This window comes from Seriola lalandi, unplaced genomic scaffold (assembly GCF_002814215.2).
Source record: "Seriola lalandi dorsalis isolate HSWRI2012SDOR001 ecotype SW California unplaced genomic scaffold, Sedor1 jcf7180002054561, whole genome shotgun sequence".
Classification (NCBI taxonomy): domain Eukaryota; kingdom Metazoa; phylum Chordata; class Actinopteri; order Carangiformes; family Carangidae; genus Seriola; species Seriola lalandi.
In genome coordinates this window covers 1,161,017-1,180,935 of record NW_019525114.1, presented here as the reverse complement: position 1 = coordinate 1,180,935, position 19,919 = coordinate 1,161,017, and the positions used below count along the sequence as shown (strand labels likewise).

At 37.8% G+C, this 19,919-nt stretch overlaps 2 protein-coding genes across 2 annotated transcripts in view; both read right to left on the bottom strand.

Moving 5' to 3' along the window:
* Positions 1 to 2,630, bottom strand: part of LOC111662312 (uncharacterized) — an 8,724-nt gene extending 6,094 nt beyond the window's left edge. The window contains 8 exon segments of the mRNA XM_087176601.1: positions 914 to 980; positions 1,089 to 1,147; positions 1,264 to 1,337; positions 1,484 to 1,551; positions 1,695 to 1,859; positions 1,974 to 2,017; positions 2,118 to 2,202; positions 2,479 to 2,630. Coding sequence (XP_087032727.1) covers positions 914 to 980; positions 1,089 to 1,147; positions 1,264 to 1,337; positions 1,484 to 1,551; positions 1,695 to 1,859; positions 1,974 to 2,017; positions 2,118 to 2,202; positions 2,479 to 2,607 — 691 coding nt within the window. The 5' untranslated portion in view covers positions 2,608 to 2,630.
* A 2,474-nt stretch (positions 2,631 to 5,104) lies between these two features.
* slc16a1a (solute carrier family 16 member 1a) lies at positions 5,105 to 15,443 on the bottom strand. Its single transcript, XM_023416215.2, has 6 exons — positions 15,114 to 15,443; positions 9,853 to 10,121; position 8,847; positions 7,338 to 7,481; positions 6,365 to 7,138; positions 5,105 to 6,231 (listed from the first exon to the last, which is right to left on the bottom strand). The coding sequence occupies exons 2-6, from the start codon at positions 10,066 to 10,068 to the stop codon at positions 5,996 to 5,998; spliced, it is 1,371 nt and encodes a 456-aa protein (XP_023271983.1). The 5' UTR covers positions 10,069 to 10,121; positions 15,114 to 15,443; the 3' UTR covers positions 5,105 to 5,995.
* Between the last annotated feature and the right edge of the window lie 4,476 nt (positions 15,444 to 19,919).

Sequence of the window (19,919 nt, the reverse complement as noted above, 5' to 3'; positions counted from 1 at the left end):
CAAGGGCTGCAGCAATAGCTTCACGATTTTTCTTTAAGGGAGCAATAATGTCTCAGTCAAAGCAGATAGAACATAACAGAGCCCTGAGACTGACAACAATCTTAACACACTCACCTGAGTTTCTTCATAGCTCTGCTCAGCAGTGTGCAGTTTTTGAAGAAGGGATTCCTGTTCAGCTTTTGAGCTTTTGAGAAGTTCATTTTGTTGATCTGTAAAGATAGTAAATATATGATGTAATCTTTGGTATCCTCAAAAAATCACGAATAAAACCATTGAAGTATTGTTCAAATTCAAGTTCATTGTACGTGACTTGAACTGAACATTGGATAAAAAAATGAATAATTACAAGGTTATATATATTTTTCTGTCAAATGCAGTTACCCAGGAGGTCTAAGACTGCACACAAAAGAATTAAGAAATGTTATAACAGATAGTTCAGAATTTAGAAAGCTAATGTTATCTTACTTGTTGTGTCTTGGAGTTGTTTGCAATGCTTTTGGGTTTCATGGAGGTCAAGCAGGACTTTCTCTAGTTCACTTTCCGTATTCTTAAGCTTCATCTGAAGCCCAGCCACCTGTGAATACAGCATCAGTCCTTATGTTTTGTCTCAAAACCTGTGGTTACATGTTACAAGTTCCCACATAAACTGGTCTCTCTATTCTGAACTAACCTCTTCCTCCTTCATGGCATTTTCTTGACAATATTTCTTTTTTAGCTCTTCAAATTGCAGCAAGCCCTCTTTCACTGGAAAAAGATCAAAATCATAAATTGTCTTGCTGGTGGACATGTTATCTTGCTTGTCGATCTATCATTAATTCATCCTATATCATTAGAGGGTAGATTTTGTCCTTCATGTTATTTCTGAAGGATTACTGTATTGAATAGCCTAATAAACATAAAGAGAAAAAAATACCTTTCTGCATCTCTTGTTGATCAGCTTCTGCTAGAATACGAAGGCTTTCGAATGCTGCAATCAGTTTCTACAGAAAAAAGTTAAATTGCATCAAACCTCATGTCCTAACCTTTTACTCGCTCCTGTCCAAAAAATTATTTATAAAAAATTGTTGACAAATTTAGAAGTGTTTTACCTGAATGCTCTCACTATTTTCCATAACCAGGTGATGTGTTTCCTCTCTTTCAGATTCAACTACAAAATGTAGAATTTAATTATAAAATATGTAGCAATGTGTCAATATTCTCAGCACCTTAACAATACGGCTGACACATATATGGGCAGAAGAATTTAAAGCACTTTTTACTTACACAGCTGCATATTCTTAGCTGACCGCTGAAAAGTGTCTTTCAGTATATTACACAAGTTCCTGGTTGCGTTGTTTCTGCATTTAAAATTTGCAATTTTGTACAAACAAAACATTTGAAGTAAACAAAACATTTATATTTAAAAATCAGATTGTCACATTCATCTGGCTTTTACAGAGCATGCTCATTGTGTCTCAGAGCATTTTTTCAAAAAAACCCTTACTTGTTCCTCAAATCCTCATTTTCACTTATCTGTTCCTCCAGCTTTATGCTGAGATTTTCATTTCCAAACTGTAAAAACAGAACACACATGACAGATAACACTAAATATCAAAGAGGGTTAGAGTATGCTGTTTCTTGATTATCGATAATCTTTGTATGTGGTTAGAGATGGAGAGAAAAAGACAAAGAAAACTTGGCACCGAGTTACACACCTGTAACTCTTGAATGGCTTTGCGCTGAGTTTCTATTGTCCTTTTGTTTTCTTGGAGTCTTCTCTCCTTTTGCACAGTGTCAGAGTCAACTTTGACCTTCCAACACTTCATTTTCTCAACTTCCTCAAAGAGCTTGGAACAAAGCTGTCCAGGATTGCAATTTTTCTAGGGAATAGTCACAATGATGGGAAGTAAACTGAGGTACTTTAGAATAAACACATTGCAAAGGCCAAGTATATTCTATTCATGCTTCACATTTGTGTACAATGAAAATATTACCTCGTCTTTTTCCATTGGTGGCACAACTTTCATATTGGGAAAGTCTTTGGAGGAGAGACAATTATGAATTTATAATAACATGTATGATAAATGCCAGTTCTTTGTGTTGAAAGTATGTAGCCAGTGTTGCATAATAGAAAATACCTTGTCTGATCGGTTTAGTTGGTGTGACCAGGCTTGTATTTGGGAAAGGCATGTTTTGTCCTTTGTCAAAACACCTACTGTAACCCTAGGGGAAAACAGCAATTAAACTTAGTCTCACTGGCATTAATGATTACTGCCTGTTAGACAACAGCTGCCTCCATTCATTAATGCTTTCAGCTTACAACATGGAAAACAATGCCCCCAAGTGCACAAACTGTATGTTTAAAACTTTCATTGCTGATAAAAAGTTGACTAATTATTGTGCTGAACGACTGTGTCAGTGCTGAGCTAGCATTAAAGTGTTTTGGCTTTAGTTCATTAATATATTACTGTTGGTTAACTATTGGCTAATTTAACTTACCTGCTGAAATGTATTCATGAAGTCACCACAACTCTCAACAATTTCCTGAGGTATAACAGCACATACCTGTCCGTTATTCAACCTGGGGGGCACCAACAGCTTGAAGTTAAAACCTTGGTTTCTCTCCATCCTGAAATGACCAGATAGTTAGATTCAGCTGTTATTATCTTATGTTAAGTACAACAGTGGTGGAAGAAGCACACAAATAATTCTTCACATAGGAAAAAGTAGTAGTAGTAGAGTACAAAAATGTAAAAGTCCTCCATTACAAGGAAACCTTGTCATTCAAAGTCCCACTTAAGTACATAAGTACAGAATATTCAATAAAATATACTCTCTCCACAGTAAAAGTAGTTTGTGTGTTTTTATTATATTTGACTTTATTAGATTGTAAATACTGATGCATCGATGTATAAGCAAATCTCAAATGTGAGGGGCTTCTCTAAAATTAAATTGACAGATAATGACAACTTTTGGCAAGGGTTATTTTAGTGAAGCCACCTGTGAAGTTTAGAGTGGATATATCTCTGTGGATACATTTAAACAATAGGCCCCCAATAGATGTAAGTCATAAAGATTGAGAGCCGTCTGTTTAACCTCATTAAACTGCGTTTTGTATGCTTATACGTTTAAATATAAAATTTCAATTCCTTAAATAACTACATCAGTTCAATAAGTAAAAAGTATAATATTTCGTTATGAAATATAGTGGCGTATATGAGTCTAAGAATGAAACAAAAAACCCGGAAATACTCAAGTACAAGTACCTCAAAATTGTAATTGCAGTAACATTAATTGAATAACGTTAAATGCATTTCATGCTACTTACTTTCCACCACCGAAGTATCGTACTGAGATTTAACGTTAAGTGTTAATGTCTAACTTAGACTTTATCAAGAGGAAAGCACTTTTAACAGATTATATCGAATAGCCTTCACAATATTTAATTACATCCGAAGACCTGACGTCACCTTAGCCGTTGGCTAGATTAATTAGCTTGCTAGGGCTTCCGTTTATCTAGCAGTTAACCGGCGTCACTTGATGATAGCTTACTTGTCTAGCTAGTTAGCTACATTCAGCTAATCCCGACCAAACAGTAACAAAAACGCAACAAGACATTAAACATTAAGCTTAAAAATTGTCACGGCGTTCTTTTGGCACAGAACAGCCGAGTCTTACCTGCCTGTTGCTGGAAAGTTTAATAATGAAATATTTTGTGCGACTGGTTAAAACGTTAACTGCTCACGGTCTTTAACCTGGGGAAGACATGAGCAACAATTCTCCGGTTGTGCAAATTGTTAACGGTTTATTTCAAAATTTGTTTAACGGTCACGGGTAACAGTGCATCAATTATCAGAAACTGGACAGGTAGCCCACTTCTATCTACTGGGTCCATTTCACTTTATACTTTAGTTAGCCAAATATTGTAGTACATTTGTTTGATATATTAAGTTACTTTTTAGATTAATAATACAAAATATAATATATAAATACATTTTATATTGTATTAAATTATGTCATCATATAAAGTTGCAAGACTGTCCTAGTATATATTTTTGAAAATTAATAATTCTGTAAGGTTTGCAGGTTCATCAGTGAATCATAAGTTCATAAAGGACTGAGAGTCAGGCCATGCAAGTAGAAAGTGATCAATAAAGCATAACTTAAACATGAAAGGAAAAAAAATATAGAGTTTCCAAAATGATAAGATGGATCCATTCAACACATTCTGTGGCCTATGAACATGACGTGTATTATGGAAAGCAGAATGAAATGAAAACACCTGCAATCCTCTCTGTCTCCCTGAAATTCAGTACAGATCTTTTTTTTAATTTATTAATTTATAAATTTTTTAAGTTTCTTAGATGGAGAAAAGCATGACTGAACAAGCTGCGTTGTACAGAACACTGCTTCAAATTTAATTTTGAAGTCTTAGGTTGCAGAGCTAGTATTTTGATCTAGACCAAGTCCAGGATGATGCTCACGGCGTTTCACAGCACTCCAGGCTTGTGCATTAGAGTAACAACCAAAATTGGCAAATTTTGTATTTAAAAGTGGAATATGAAGGTGTATCTTCTCATCTTTGTTATAGTATAATTGTTGTTTGTCGTATCTTACATTTTCTTAAATTTATTTATGTGGCATGATAAAAAAAAAAATCTCCTGAGCAATGTTGAAAAGCTACTTATTTCATAAGTAGGCCTTCAGTAAAAAGAGAAGGCATGACTCTGCTGGTTGAATGTCATTCTGTTTAATGAGAAATGCAGTATTGCACTGATTTGTGTCTTTGAAACTTGCAACAATGCACAAATGCACAGTTTTAAACATGTTGACATTGCAATGTTCAACCAGTGGAAATGTCAGAGATTATTATAGGCTACCCAATGGCAAGAGCATAATTTGATAAAAATGACTTGATGCTGTGGAAGCATTTGTGTTACAAAACAAGTGTCAGTAAATCTAATAATGAACCTCCTTCATCCAATCTGTTTAATAAATGATGCTACGATACAGATGTAGTTACTAATAAATATAGTGTTTTCACATCTCTAAAGAGCTAATGTTTTTCCTCATTTAATATTTATGTGAAGCACAGAATACAGAGGACTTTTATATTCTTGTCAGATGACAATTTATTTGATTTTCTGACATGTGTTTCATATACAGTAACTTGTAGTCAATGCCACATCTTTCTATTATGTGAATACACAAAGCTATGCAACAAGTTTTAATGCCCTCATAATTATTGATGATTCCAGTCATCCATCATCAGAAATGGACCAGGACAACACGTTTAAAAGAGAAAAATTAGTGTGGATATATTTGTGGAATATACAAAGTGATAGTAGCACCAAGAGTGTTTTCAAACTGTCAAATACTGCACTGTGCTATCAGGTCCTTGTGAACAAAAAAGGTATTTATAAATGTGTTGAGAGATGGTGTGATAAGTGAGTTGAATACTATAATTAAGAACTTTCATAGAGAATGTTTGAATGCAGTCTCTTTTAAAAAATAAAACCCTGTACTGCACATGTTCCCTGGTGAAACTAACTTAAATTATCTGATGGCACATTTTTAGAAAGTTAGTATACTATATATATATATAATGTGCTGCAGTAAAGTTACTGAAGAGTTATGGTGATACCATGTGAGATAAAAAAAAACAAAACAAAAACAAAAAAACTAAAAACAAAACATAATATCCTAATATATAGTGACATAAAACACTAAACAAACTTGAATAATCTACCAAACACAGTCCCTATAAGAATGTTAGAGGTATATTATGTGGATTGTTCAATAGAGTTTAAAAGCCTTTAATAGGTGTGTTAATATTTTACATTGGATTGCGTACAAGGCTTCAAAAACAGCACATTATGAAACAGCAGAGAAGCCATAAATGAGACAGAAAAAAGTCTATCTGTGCTGTTTCACACATGCATCTGTTTTTCATGAATATACACCTCACAGCCAACATAAAACAGAACTAAAATGTAACTTAACATGGTACAGAATATTAGACAGTGTCTTCTGTGCTCTTAGCCTCTGCCACTTCCTTGGCAGCGTTGTCCCTGTTGGACTTTTGTTCTCTACCTCCCACCCTCGCCCTTCTCTCCTCCTCTTTTTTCTCTTTGGCCAGCAGACGATAGTTGAGTCCCATCCCTGCAAACAGGAAGAAACTGGAGACGATGAGGAGGATCCCGCAGCCCTGGTATGTGTACTTGTAATCATGATAGATGTCTTTGAACTTCCCTGTGAAGACAAAAGGACTCATGCTTCAGATTTTTCAATCATGGCCATCATTCCACTGTGGTTAACAACACATAAATAAAATAATAATAATGTTAGTCAACTTAGAAGTTCACATTGTGGGTGATGTACTCACCGAGCAAAGGGGGCCCCAACAATACAGGACCACACTCCACAATAGTGACCAGCCCAACAGCACTGGAGAAGCGCTGAGCTCCCACCAGATCCATCAAGGTCTCAAAAAGCACTGAGCTTAGCCAGCCAAATGCAAACCCAAAGAAGATGGCATAAATAACAAAGCCTTTGTAGTCTACCGACATTGGAGCGAGAACGTGGCACACACCGTTGTACAACACAGAGGCAGCAAAGAAGTACTGTATTCTGGGCCGCACCCATTTGGTGTTAGCCACAATGCCCATAGAGGGCCGGGCAACCATGTCAACAAAAGCCAGCACAGACAATAAGAAAGCTGCCTTTTCTTTAGGGATATCTTTGCTCTTTGCAAAATTACTGAGGAACACCAGTGGTGCAAAGAGGCCAAAAAACATGATAACATTGCCAAAAATATAAAGCAAAAAGCCACGGTGCTTGAACAAAGAGAGGTCAATGAAGTTGTTAATGGTCTGCAATACAGTCCTCCTCTCTGTGGGCTTCTCGGCAGGTTTGGGTTTTGGTCCTATGGGCCGCATGAGGGAACCAGCGACACAGCAATTGAAAAGCAGGCCACCGAGAATCAGGAAACTTCCTCTCCAGCCAAACTGGTCAAAGAGCCAGGTGTTTATAGGAGCCATGGTGGAGAGAAAGACGGGGCTGCCAGCCATGGCAATCCCATTAGCAATAGGTCGCTTCTTGTAGAAATACTTTCCAATCATGGTGAGGGCTGGATTGAGGTTGAAGGCCAATCCCAACCCTAAAAGAATCAATTGAAAATAATTGTGTTAATGTTGAATATATGAGCTTAAGAATAAGGATTTAAGCATAACACATTTGGAGATTTTTGGTATTTCTGGGTGTTTTATTTTCTAAGAACACAAGATGGCAACAGTGCACAGGACAAAATGGGTGAGTCATGGCCAAACTTAAGAATATAGAAAGTTAAAATTAGTTACCTCCCACCACACCAATACAAAAGTACAGTGCTTCAACAGTATTGCAGAAAGAGGCAGCAATAAGGCCCAATCCAGACAGGCATCCTCCTGCCATCATAACAGGACGACTTCCATATTTATTAACCAGGATGCTACTGATAGGACCTGAAGAGAAAAAAACAATGCAACAACAGACACATACATATTAACAGAGATATGAGATTTCTATTCAGTCAATGCACAGTTGTATATTTAACCACCAGAGGGCTCTGGTGCCACAGCTGTGGCTCAGCAAATTCAAACAACTTCTGCAATCATTTTTGTCAGTGCTGCACTGCAGTAGATGTGTTCATGCCATTAATAATGCGATCTGTCAGAAAAACCATGAAAGTTGTAATTAAATAATCATTTATTTGGTTCAGAGATTCATAAAAATTGACAGAGGAATAATTTGTTTGTGAATTTTATTAAATGGACTCTAAATGCATTTGAAATGAATATTGGAAGTACCTCAGTTCAGACAAGTGGGTTGTGGTATTAATGTGTGTGTGTTTTATGGAGTGAGGCATAGGGGTTAATATAACAACTGAAATCTTTTATACAGTTTTATTTATTTATTTATTTTTTGCAGTTATGGCACCTGGTACACTACTTCCAAAGAAAGAGTGACTGAACCAGGCAGCAGTAAATCAACTTATTAATATGCATGCACCTTGGATTCAACGTCAATTCAAGAAAATCACTATGTACTTGTAAACAAATGCCTAAAATGCAAGGAGGGTTCAGGTTGCAAAACACCATCTCTATCTACGGCTTATAACAACTGGCCCAAATGAGTATGAGGATCCACATGGAAGACACTTCTGCCTCCCTGCCAAATCTCTGCACTACCCAATGAAGCTAAATAGAAACTGACAGTTTTTGTTTAGAGGTTGTCCAGACTCATTTGCCAGCACGGTGCAAGACAAAGGGTTTTTAAATTGTAATACAGGGAGTCTCCACACTAACAATGAGTTCTTTCCTTCCGCCTTGCAGGGAGAGTTGCTTAGGATAGAAAAGGTTGGAGACAAACCAATGTAGAATATTATGAATGTAATGAATCAAAAATTGAAGGAGTACAGAGGTACGCAACAGTAGGTTGTTAATGAACTTCCCCTGCTGGTGTGCTCAGAATGTTTAACATACAGACAGAAACAGAGTCGCCTGTCATCTACTCACAGCACTGACGAACACTTTTTTCACTTACTTTCAATTACCATCCATTCATCTGTGTATACTTACATCTAAACATTTGAATTAATGTTACACCTGAACATTGAGAGATACTGAGTCCCCCGTGGCTCATAACTTGTTAGGAGAGGTGCACATGTCACCTTTACAGCCATGAAGAAGGGGTGATAAACCCATACAAGCTAAAATCCATTATGTGCTGCCTTTGATAAGAAATATTACATAACACAAAGCAAAATGAAAGACAAATTCACAGTATAACTCAGTAACCTTTAACCACTTCTTCTACTCTGCACACACCCTGCACCTACTTGTTAAGGGAATGTGATGCTGAACAATAAGCAGCATTGATTCCTTTACAGGGAACATGGTGCTTCTGTTGTACAGTAATGAGGGCTTAACTTAGACGTGATGTTTTGCTTGGCGTTTACATGTAGTACTGAGATATATGGAAACGAATCTACTTGTACAGAATATATGTAGAAAAAATAGAATATGAATGATAAAATGTTCACCACTATGCAATGGATCCAATGATAGCCTGGAAAGAAAATACTTTTATTCGATTGCTTGCATCTCATGGCAGAATAGAAGATTCAATATGAAGTGTTTTTATATGGTGTTATAGTTTCCACCTCACATCAGTTTGGCACACTAAAGCAACTTTCCTGAAACTTCCCTGAGATTATAAAAAGATGCCTGTGTCATCATTTTTCCAGTTTATCACACATTAGAGTAAAGAGAAGTGCAGTGTTATGAATTCAAAGCAGACGGTCTTGAGGGACAAGGAGAGCTGCTTTGAACTCTGTTCTCTCCGTGTTGAATATCACGCACAAGAATAGAGCCTTATCATCTGCCGACTGGCCAGACCTGTGTGACATCATCCAGAGTCTCAGTCATTTCATCAGCGCAGGAACACAACCAAACCCCTGGTGGTCTTTCACTCTCAAAGCACAGGGGAAAACAATCAGTGGGTATACAGGGCTAAAACCCATTCATGTGCTCCAGACATATCATGTTTCACTTTTATAAACATGTCAGTAAAGGAGTTACAGCATTGTTTTATCTCAGTATGAAACGTTTGATTTAAGATGCACTATAATTCTGAGAATCTGTGGCCTCTTAGTGGATGAACCAAGGCTGACAGGCCGCACTGTACAAGTCTGTATTAGAGCAAAAAGCTTCGCCTTTTGATTGGCTTTAACTGAAAACTGCAAGAATAAATATTTTACAGTTGTGTTAAAAGCCTGAAACTGATTAAATCTATAAATCTTCTTGGCAGGTTGTATTTTGGATGGTAGCTCACCTCCCCGTACATGACTGCTAACATGATGGAGGAGATCCAGGACACCTGGCTGCTGGTCACATTGAAGATCACCTCAATCTCTTTGAAGAAGACTGTGATGGACTTCGGAAATGCATAAGAGAAGCCGATAGAGATGAAAGCCCCAACCACCACCATCCATCCCCAGCCACCTTCAGGTGGTGTGTAGCCTTGAGGACCACCGACAGCAGGCGCCATGTTTGCTCACAAAACTCCTCTTCAACTTGAAGACGTTTTAGGAATATGAGGACCTGTTCAGAGGAGAACAAAGCAGCACAGAAAATTTCATTAGCTGTTGGTATGTAAGACTATTCCTGGTTCTTTCAAATTTCTGTTTACTATTTATGAGCTGGAAGAATCAAAGAGAACATGTTATTATTGTTGAAAATAGTTACTGTAGGATCTAAGGCTATGGATGTTTTTGAAGGCCCGCCACCCCAGTTGGACGGAACAGATGATTATGTTTTAAAATGGGGGAGCAAACTTTGAAAGACAGATAATTTGTGTGTGTGTGTGTGTGTGTGTGTGTGTGTGTGTGTGTGTGTATGTGTGTGTGGGGGGGTCTTCTCTTTAAAACTGATTTCCTGCATTTTTACACCACCTCACCTCTTGGATTAAGTCAACAGACAACCACCTGCGCTAGTCTAATCAGTTAGACTGAGGTGCTATAAAAACCAAGAATTCATCAACAACAGTTTATGAATGGTGGAACAGGACAGGAAATGATTATTAGAACAATGTCTGTTTCATGTTTGAAATTATTTTTAGAAAAACATCATGGAGTCTAAAGTCTGGTAGTAGGTTGCAGGATACTAGACCGCCCTCAACTATGTTAAACCTGAAGGTTGTTATTCTCAATACTCACAAGGCCATCGCCAAAGTCTAACAGCGACAACAAAGTACAAACAATAAATGAAATGGTTTCACAACAACTATCCAATGCCACCTGTTTATTTTACACACAGGTTCTAGTGGGAGCTATTCTCATAGCACCACTAGCTGGTGTAGTTGTAATGTTGCACAAGAATGAATAATGACAACTTCAACAGCAGATCAATTGAACCTACATTATCTCAAATCAGGGACTATTGTGATGTACACAACTGTGCGCTGATGTTCTTTGTCCCCTGTGCACACAAAGCCTGTTTAACACATATAATTATATTTCAGAGTAGCTCTGAGGCTTTCTCTTTCTTTAATTATGTTCCCTAAAATGTACAATTATATCACAAAATTTTAGTATTGAGGTACAATTGCATTCATGATTTTTGCAAAGGCATACTAAACTAAAAACATGTCTAGTTCACCAAGGCAATACAGCTTAGTAAATACATATAAAATGTTAGCCAACTCAGGAATGAACCTTTCAAAACTTACAGAGAAAAACGATTAGAGACCGTACCTGCTCGCTGATGCATTTGATAACGTGAGCGTCTGATGACCTCTGATCATTGATACCAGTAATCGATAAAGCTGGACGTTAACATTGGTTTGGTGTAGAAATCGCTTCCAATCTTTCTCTTCTAGAGAATTACTTATCAAGAACCGTATGCTATAAGGTTGACAGGAAAATTGAAAAAAAATACAATATGATGATATGATTTTGAAGGAGACTGAGTTCAGCTCTGGCCCAAATTAACCCCTGCTTATAAAGCATTTCATCAACCATGATCTAATTTGTCATTAACAAGAGGATTTAAAGAGTAAATGTAAATTAGTTTTATGACCATTTTAATATGGAATCGAGACTTGATACAGGTTTCAAAAAATGAACAGGCAGTTTGAATATTTTCTGTTGCAAAAGTGTTCTAACATTGTTACTGCATATCACCTTATCACGTGCAAGTTCACCTTTCAACAACGTAAAAGACTACATGAAATATGGCTGTGATGTATGTTTTAAAAATCTGTTTGTCAAACTGACTCTTACTCTACTCTTTATGCAGGTTTTACTTCATTTCAAACCATTTATGATGGTGGGAATGTGGGAAGATGCAGTTGAACTGTTGCTGAAGGTTTTCAGTTGCAAATTTGATACAGCACTGTTCAGAGGCGTTGATGTCAAATGTTTCAAAGCTGTGGATAAAACACTGTGCGCACGTCAAACAGAAAATAGAAGAAGCAAAACACACAAAATTGCTACTGCAAAAGTGCAAACCTTTTCACCCTTTAATTATACAATTATAGCCATGTTTCATATCTTTTTAACAACCAGTAAGTGCTTTTCACATCTGAAGTGTTTATGCTTTCTCTAACTCAATAACAGTTTAAGATTAAAAGTTCCATTTCCGGCCTTGCTTTGCTTTGAATTGCTCTCTGCATGTATTCACTGAGCTCCCACCCGCTGATCTTCCACAGTCTCACTTTAGAGGTGATGAATAAGAGTCCATCTGCAGAGTCAAACAACTTACTGTATTGTTTACACAGGGGAGAATATCCGCAGAGAGCATCGATCAGACTGTGAATACAGGTTGAATTTACACTGCTCAATAGCTCAGGGCTATGCTCGGTAGTGGGTGATGATATAGTGTTTTTCAGCCAAGGAGGACTTGATTTGGTTGATGAATTGGTTTAGTGCTCTGAAAACTTATTGGATAAGCCAGTTGTGTGCAGCGAGTAGTGAATATTTAATGTGTTTAAGAACTTTTGTTATTGAGCTGGGATTTTAGCTGCTGCTGTGCAGCTGTAAATGTGCCTCCTGCATTATTCTACAGATGTAATATGTAATGGAAATAAGAACTTTTGTCCCTTTTTTTATTTATTCTGACATTATGAGTCACTTGGAATAATTAGATAGTAACCGCTTGGCTGCAACAAATTATATTTGCATATGCGAAACACATAAAGTGAACATATTTGAGCATAAAGTGCTGTGTGTTCTATACATCGGATGAGCAAGGATTTATCAGCATGTAATACTATGAGTAAAGTTGAACAGTGACAGAATGGTGTCCGCTGATTTTAAGCTTTTAGTTTCACACAGTCATCAGGATGAGGTAGAGATGTTGGGAACAACAGGTTGTCATGTCACTGGTTAGTAACATATTGGTGGAACAGGCCTACACAATGGTGATTTTTGAGGCACTTCATCACATGTCAACACTCACAGCACTACGTGTACAACACGAGGTCTTCAGAGTTTTTTAGAGCACCATTTACACCCAAAATGGCAAACAGAATAATTCACTATTTTGGGAAAATAATTAGCTAGCTCAGCATTAATCTGAGCATTAAGTACAAGGCTGTGTAGTTAACCTAGCTGAGCATAAAGACCGGAGAAACAGCTAGCCTAGCTCTGTAAAAGTTAAACATCACAACATACTTATATATTAATTTAGTTAACCAGTATGTAAACAGGGATGGGATGTAAAAGTTAATCAGCTGTTCCCCTATACGCCCAGTGTTTATACTATGCTAAGATAAACACAGCTCCATACTTCTTACAGATCTCATCTCACTTTTGAAAAGAATTAATTTTTATAATAATTAATTTTGTCATAAATAGTTCTCCTTTTTCATTAATGTGTCTAGTTTTATAATACTTGTTTTAACTGTTAACTCCTTTTGATTCTTATTAGATGTTAAATATTTTCATTCAACTTTATTAGGTTGGTTAGATTTATCTTTTCTGCCAGTTTCATAATCACTGCGGCCCAGACGGTGTCTGCAATGCTGCACTACAGTCTTACAAATCACCAATGTCTAGGCTGGAGACACCATTAGCCTAATTGATGGTACTTGGCAATCAGCTTGCACACACAAAGGGTTTGTTGTTTCTCTACTTTCTGATTTTTGGAGTTCATTCTTCTTGAATATTGGAGGATTGTTTTTGCCGTTGCTACTTTTAAATGATACCAGTGTTGTTAAATGTGGGCTACATTCAAGTGCGAATGTGATATTTGTCCTGTGGTGGTTTAGTATAACAGTTATGAACTTGTAGCCACCTTTGATAAACAGAAGAGCTGAATGTTCTGGATTTCACTTCACACCTGTCACAGTTTCCACTTTCAAAATGGAAGGTCTGCACAATTACAAGAAAGGTCGGTTGAAAGATTTTCACTGTCTTAAAATAGTCACTACACATCCACAAGGCGGCCTCTCAAATAGGACAGTATGCTGGGGAAATGTTCTGTACTGGCAGCAGAGACAGCATTGACAGTATTTTTAAAGAATTAAAAATTCAGTGGGTGACATTAGATGATGAATAGAGGAACGAGTTAAGACAGACAGGACTCCAGATAAAATGACAGAAGTAATGAATAAAACAGATAATTTCATACTGAGGATTGATCGCTTGGCTCGAAAATAGAGAGAAAAGAATCCAAAAATTCAGTGAAAAGTGCAGAGCTGATTCATTTAAGCCAGGTAGGAGAATGACATAAGTAGTCAAATGGGCAGAGGCACCAACGCTGACACCCCCCCCCACCCCCACACACACACACACACACACACACTGTAAAGGGCTAAATAAAACAATCGAAGTGGGCGGCCTCAAAGCGCCACTTGACAGCACACAGATACCAGCACAAAGCAGGGTGGCTCAGCAGAGGGACAACAGGATTTAAAGTCAATGCATAAAGAATATAAGGTTGAATCGTCCTCTGAATTAATTTGACTAAATGCGAGTAACTTAGTAGCAGCGCTGGGTTTGGTTTGTGAAGCAGTGGAACAATGTTGACGTGACCAACATTAGTAGAGGAATAACTGAGGCAAAACACATGGTCATATAGAAATATTATTCATATGCTGCATTCAAGGGCGCCACTTCTTCTCTGCTAGAAGAGTGTTGGGCCAAACTTTCCTCTACGTTAATTAAATTCAGATTTTTTTTAATCTATTCATTTATTTATCTACCTTTTTTATTAATAGGTTGGTTAGATTCACAACATTCAAATGATGAATGAATATGAAATCTTACATCTTCAGCTAATTTTATTTTTCTTCTTTTTTTTAGTTTTTGTGCTTCTGGCAAAGGAGTTTTCATTCTTGCTCTGGGCCTCTAATGACCTCAGGTTTGTAATACCACTTACTAGAACTAGTGAATTTGTCTGATAAATTATAGATTAAAATAGTGTATTTAATATTTGCTCAGGGAAATTGCATACTCACATAATAAGCATTGAAAAACCAATACATCTTTCATGAATGCCCATCTGAAAATGGAGTACTTGTGCAAGTAATTAGTTTTAAAGTGATGTCTGGCAAATGTTGAATGTGCGTAGTGTCTTTGTCAAGTATCTTACCTTGGCAGGAGCTCTCGAACAAGGCCAGATGAGCTCTGCAGATAAACAGCAGTTTCTGAAGCACGTTAACACACTGCAGACATCATTCAATAGGACAGAGTCTCTCAATATGTATGAAATAAAAAAAAAATAAAAAATTACTGCATGTGTTTCACAGACACTCCAGGAGCGATCTGTGGGTCTATATCCACTGTGACAGTCCACAAGTTGCCAGTGGCGCCTCAGCCTCAGACTTCATCTGTTTCCAGTGACTAAAGTGAAGTTGAAAAGTCGAGTTCATTCAGTGCCCAGATCAAACTGCTGGACGACTCGACACTATAGTGCTAAATGGTGAGGTCAGTCAAGTTCTTATTGGCTGTGGGAGGCTTAGTGCCGTGCCCCTACAACACTTTCTCCACCCCTCTGTCATGTGCTGTGCTCACACACAAGGTTAGAGTTCCACTGCAGGGCCCTATAGTATGTGTGACCTAAAAGGATATCAAATAATATCTGCACTCTAAGAGATAAGATGCTTTCTGAGATGCTGATATCCTGTATTAGCTGATTTATCTACGTTATTCAATTGAATATTGAAGTTGCAGCTATAAGGAATCCGGTTTACTTTAAACAACAGGCATTGTCCACTTCAACAACCTGGAAGAAAGATTTTTGAAGCTTTCAGGGGTCAGTCCCGGTTGAGCCTTTCTCCTAAACTCCCAGAGGAGCTATAAATGATTCTGTGTAAAGGCTTGGGACAGGAAAGGTCTGAGTACAGGAGGTTATTGAAACAGTGTGTACTTGCAAAGTGCCTTCAAACTCTTGACATGCTTGATACATTATTTCTCTTTGTTAAGCTGTTTTATGTTGTTCCCCTCATTTTTTCACTCCAATAAGAACTTATATTGCTTCTCAAACTGAGGATGTAATAGAGCAACACCTACAATTCATTGTTTTCTCCCGGGCTTGCATTTATTCACAAGTGTGAAGAATGGAAATGGATTTGGGAAAAGAAAAAGTCACTCAAACACACACACACACACACACACACACACGCATGCATACAACCTACAATTATCCAAAAACTATGAATACATGCTTTAAAATTCAAAATGCATATATTTTGTTAAGCCTCTAAGTGCATCCTATTAATATTATTTAATTTAATATTATTTTATTTGGGATGTCAGTGTTGGTCTGGGGTTCTGTTGGTCCACCACTTTGGTTCAGACTGAAACCTCTCAACAGCTACTGGATGGCTTGGACTGTACAGGCATTTGCGGTCCCCAGAGGATGAATCCTAATGGCCTTGGTGATGATATGGGTTGCCATTAAAATGTTCCACAGATACTCAAAGTCTGTGGAAGATAAAATCCAGTTACTTTGAGGATTCTCTGACTTTTCCTGTAGTGCCACAATCAGATCAAATACTTCACATATTCAGTGAAATATCTCAATATCTACAAGATAGATTGGCGCAAAATTCTGTTCAGACATTTATGACTCCAAGACGATTTAATCTAATGACTTTTCCTGTAGTACCACCATGAGGTTCACATTGTTATTAAACTATCTTAACTATTGGATGGATTGCTGTGAAATTTGGTGCAGACATTCATGGTTCTCAGGAGGATGAATTGGAATAACCTTGATCCATTTATGCAGCAGCTTTCTAGTTCAGACATCACAAAGTGTGGCACAGTTTAAGATTAATAGATTAATAGGTAAAACTCTACTCAAAGGCAAGTCTAATAAGATAGGTTGTGACCTGCTTTTAAAGGTGTCCACAGATCTTAAGATATTAAGTGGTTGTCAACTTTAAGTCTCATTTCTCCATGCACAGTTACTGTTAGCTGACATTTCTGCCCTAAATCTGAAAAGGACTCCAGTGTTTCTGTCAGATTAAACCACATCACCACAGCACGCCTTTCTCTTGTTTCCCTGATTGTATCTTTTGTGTGAACTGCGAGAGTCTGTACAGCCTGAGCCTCGCTGTTTCTATCTTTGTCTCCCTATGAAATCCCTCTGAAGAAATAACATTTTCGGTCATGCAGCCGATCAGTGGAGGTGCACAGAACCTGCGTGCTTTATCAGCGTAATCACTCTTAGTTTGCCAAATCCAAACTCAACGACTCAGGAACTATGACATCATCCCCTCTCCCATCCCATCCCATGATGTCTGGGTGTCTGTGGCCTACGTGTCAGACCTCTCGCTACCCTGGGAGTTAATTGTTCTAATCCTATTGTATGAGCAGTCAGGAACCAGAGAAGTTTCTGACCATGCAGGGGGGCATGCTTAGTCAGGGGTTTATGTCTAGTAATCAGCAGGGTCTACAGATAGCTACAGCAACCAGAAAACAACCAGACCACATCTCAGTATCTGCAGAATACAGAAACAATCTCTATATACAGTAGATACTGTATGATAGCCAGTTATATATATATATATATATATATATATACATATACACACACTTTGCCTAATAAAATATCTATTTGTTCATGTTTGTTTATCTTTGTGTAGCTGTTTAAGTTGTGTGTCGTCCTGTAAACTAGTTCTCATCATTGTGTGTATGTTCACTGAGAGCTACTGACAACTGGAGTCAGATTCCTTGTGAGTGTTTAGATACTTCTGGAATGAATAAAAAGATAAATAAGACATCCACACAACCGATTTCCAAATACAGATCTAAATTCTGCAGTGTACTTTACGTCCGGTGCATTTTCACAAACCTTAAATTTAAACTATACAAGCATTTTTGCACTGAGGACCATTTTCATATTTTCATATTGCAGAGAGGCCATCGGGATTGGATAAGGTCAGGCACATTACATGTTAATCTGTCCAGTGGAAAAACTCTCAACTGACATTTGTGTTTGTTACAGGTTAACTAGTTTCAAGACTGAAGGCGGTGGTATGTGAAAACTGAACTACTTCTTACAACTGCACTGGAAGACAGAAATGTTTTTTGGCCACACCTAAAAGTGGGCTCAAGAAACAGCCGTAATAGAAAGGAAGAAGATGCGATGATTATCTAGATATGGTAAATAATGTTTTTTTTTCTGGATAGCATTTGTGCTGTTGCACCTGTTTTGTGCACAGCAAAAGCAACAGAAATTGTTGTGTAAACAATGAAAAACAGGGTTTGAGAGAGAAGTTAAAGCTTTGTTTGCTGTTTCACCTCTGCACACCTGCTGCGCAAAGTGAGCAAGATTGTCAAATTGTTGGTTCTGGAAAGGAACAGAAGTTGTCAGAAGCAAAAGGTGAAACCCTGGCAAAAGGTGTGTGTGTGTGTGTGTGTGTGTGTGTGTAGGGGGTTTAGATGTTGTTCAACCAACTGACAAGCGTTTCGTCTCATCTTAGAGAAAACACTCCAAGTATCTGAGTGAATGACGATGGACTGATGACCGAATGTAATAATGAACTACTCCAGTTCAAAATAACCAGTCTGTTGTTTTGGGTAATAAAGGGAGTGATGAGTAAAGAAAAAGGACTATGAAATTATAGGATTATTATTCAGCTTTTTCTTTATGAATCATAATATTTCCTCTCTGTCTGCTACCAAATGTGCCAAAGCCAAGTACTTGCCTGCAGCTCAGTGGTTGGGAACCACTGCTGTAAAAGACCTTATAGCATTGTCAGAGGGATTAAAATTGATTGGCTCAGCTATGTGAAACACAGCTTCTATACAGTACAATAAGCTATAGTAAGAGTGCCATACATTCTCAGTCATAATGGGACATTGTCACTCAACTCAACCAGTGTTCTTTGTTCAGTGTGACTGATTTATCTTGTTTTCAAATGCGGCACTTTGCTGCACTGTAAACCCCATCATGTGTACAGCATGTACTTTTACTCAGATATTACAAAATAAATATGATCTGCCATATAATTAGAGCAACTGGTGTATCACAAAGTTTACAAAAACAACATCGCCAGTGCAACCAGGACTCACATAAACATCGCACCACCTCCAGCTACGACTGGACTGACTGTAATCGCACTGTAGACCGTAGAATTGACACTCACAGGTCAAAAGTCAGTGGTAATTACCTTTTGGTACAGATGACAGTGGAGTAAATCCTGGCTTGCTGAACTGTGAGAGAGAGAGAGCATGATCTTCATAAGGGTCAGGGTGAGGGCAGAGTGTTGCAAAAGCCAATTAGCTCACACATAAAAGTAGGAAAACATCTATTTCATTTAGTGGCTGCAGAGACAGGAGAGCTCTCGCTTGGTACAATGTGTAAAAAGGCCCTACCGCGCTTCCTGCTCAATCACACATAAACTCTTTGTTCGTTTGTCTCTGGTCCTCTCAGGACAGAAAAGCGGTTTTTGGCAGACATTTTCTACTGTGGAACAAGGCCAGGCAACAGAGTCACTGAGACAGTGAGCCTTAAAGTGACTGACGGTCTGTCTAGCTCTGGCTTTAACAGCAATGCATAATTTGCTCAGTAGAAACAGTTCAGGGGACATTAGTCTCTCGAATGGCTTACTAAAGGATGTAAAGCTCTCATTAGATCCTTGAGACTGGAGGCAACACACTTATCACAGGGATACAATGCACTTTTTGGATCCCAAAGTGTGGTCTGTTTTATCTCTGGAGGCCCAGACTAGACTCATATACAGAACTGTGCCTGTGTATCGAACTTTACTACTTTTTAAGCACCAACTGATTGAACACTGCTAAGTACCAAAAGTTAGCGCTAATTTCTTTGTCAGGTGTTGTTTACACATTCAGGTACTTCCTGATTAAAGGAAATAGGCTGCACATCCTTGAATAAAAACACTGACACAGTTAGCAAAAATAGCTCACCCATGGGGGGTGGGGT

Excerpts from the sequence above, each read along its gene's own strand:
- slc16a1a (XM_023416215.2), bottom strand. The coding sequence starts at position 10,068 with ATGGCGCCTGCTGTCGGTGGTCCTCAAGGCTACACACCACCTGAAGGT. Across the intron at positions 7,139-7,337 it reads TTGTATTGGTGTGGTGGGAG|GGTTGGGATTGGCCTTCAAC; the intron begins GTAACTAATTTT and ends TGATTCTTTTAG. Across the intron at positions 6,232-6,364 it reads GTTGGGGCCCCCTTTGCTCG|GGAAGTTCAAAGACATCTAT; the intron begins GTGAGTACATCA and ends TTGTCTTCACAG.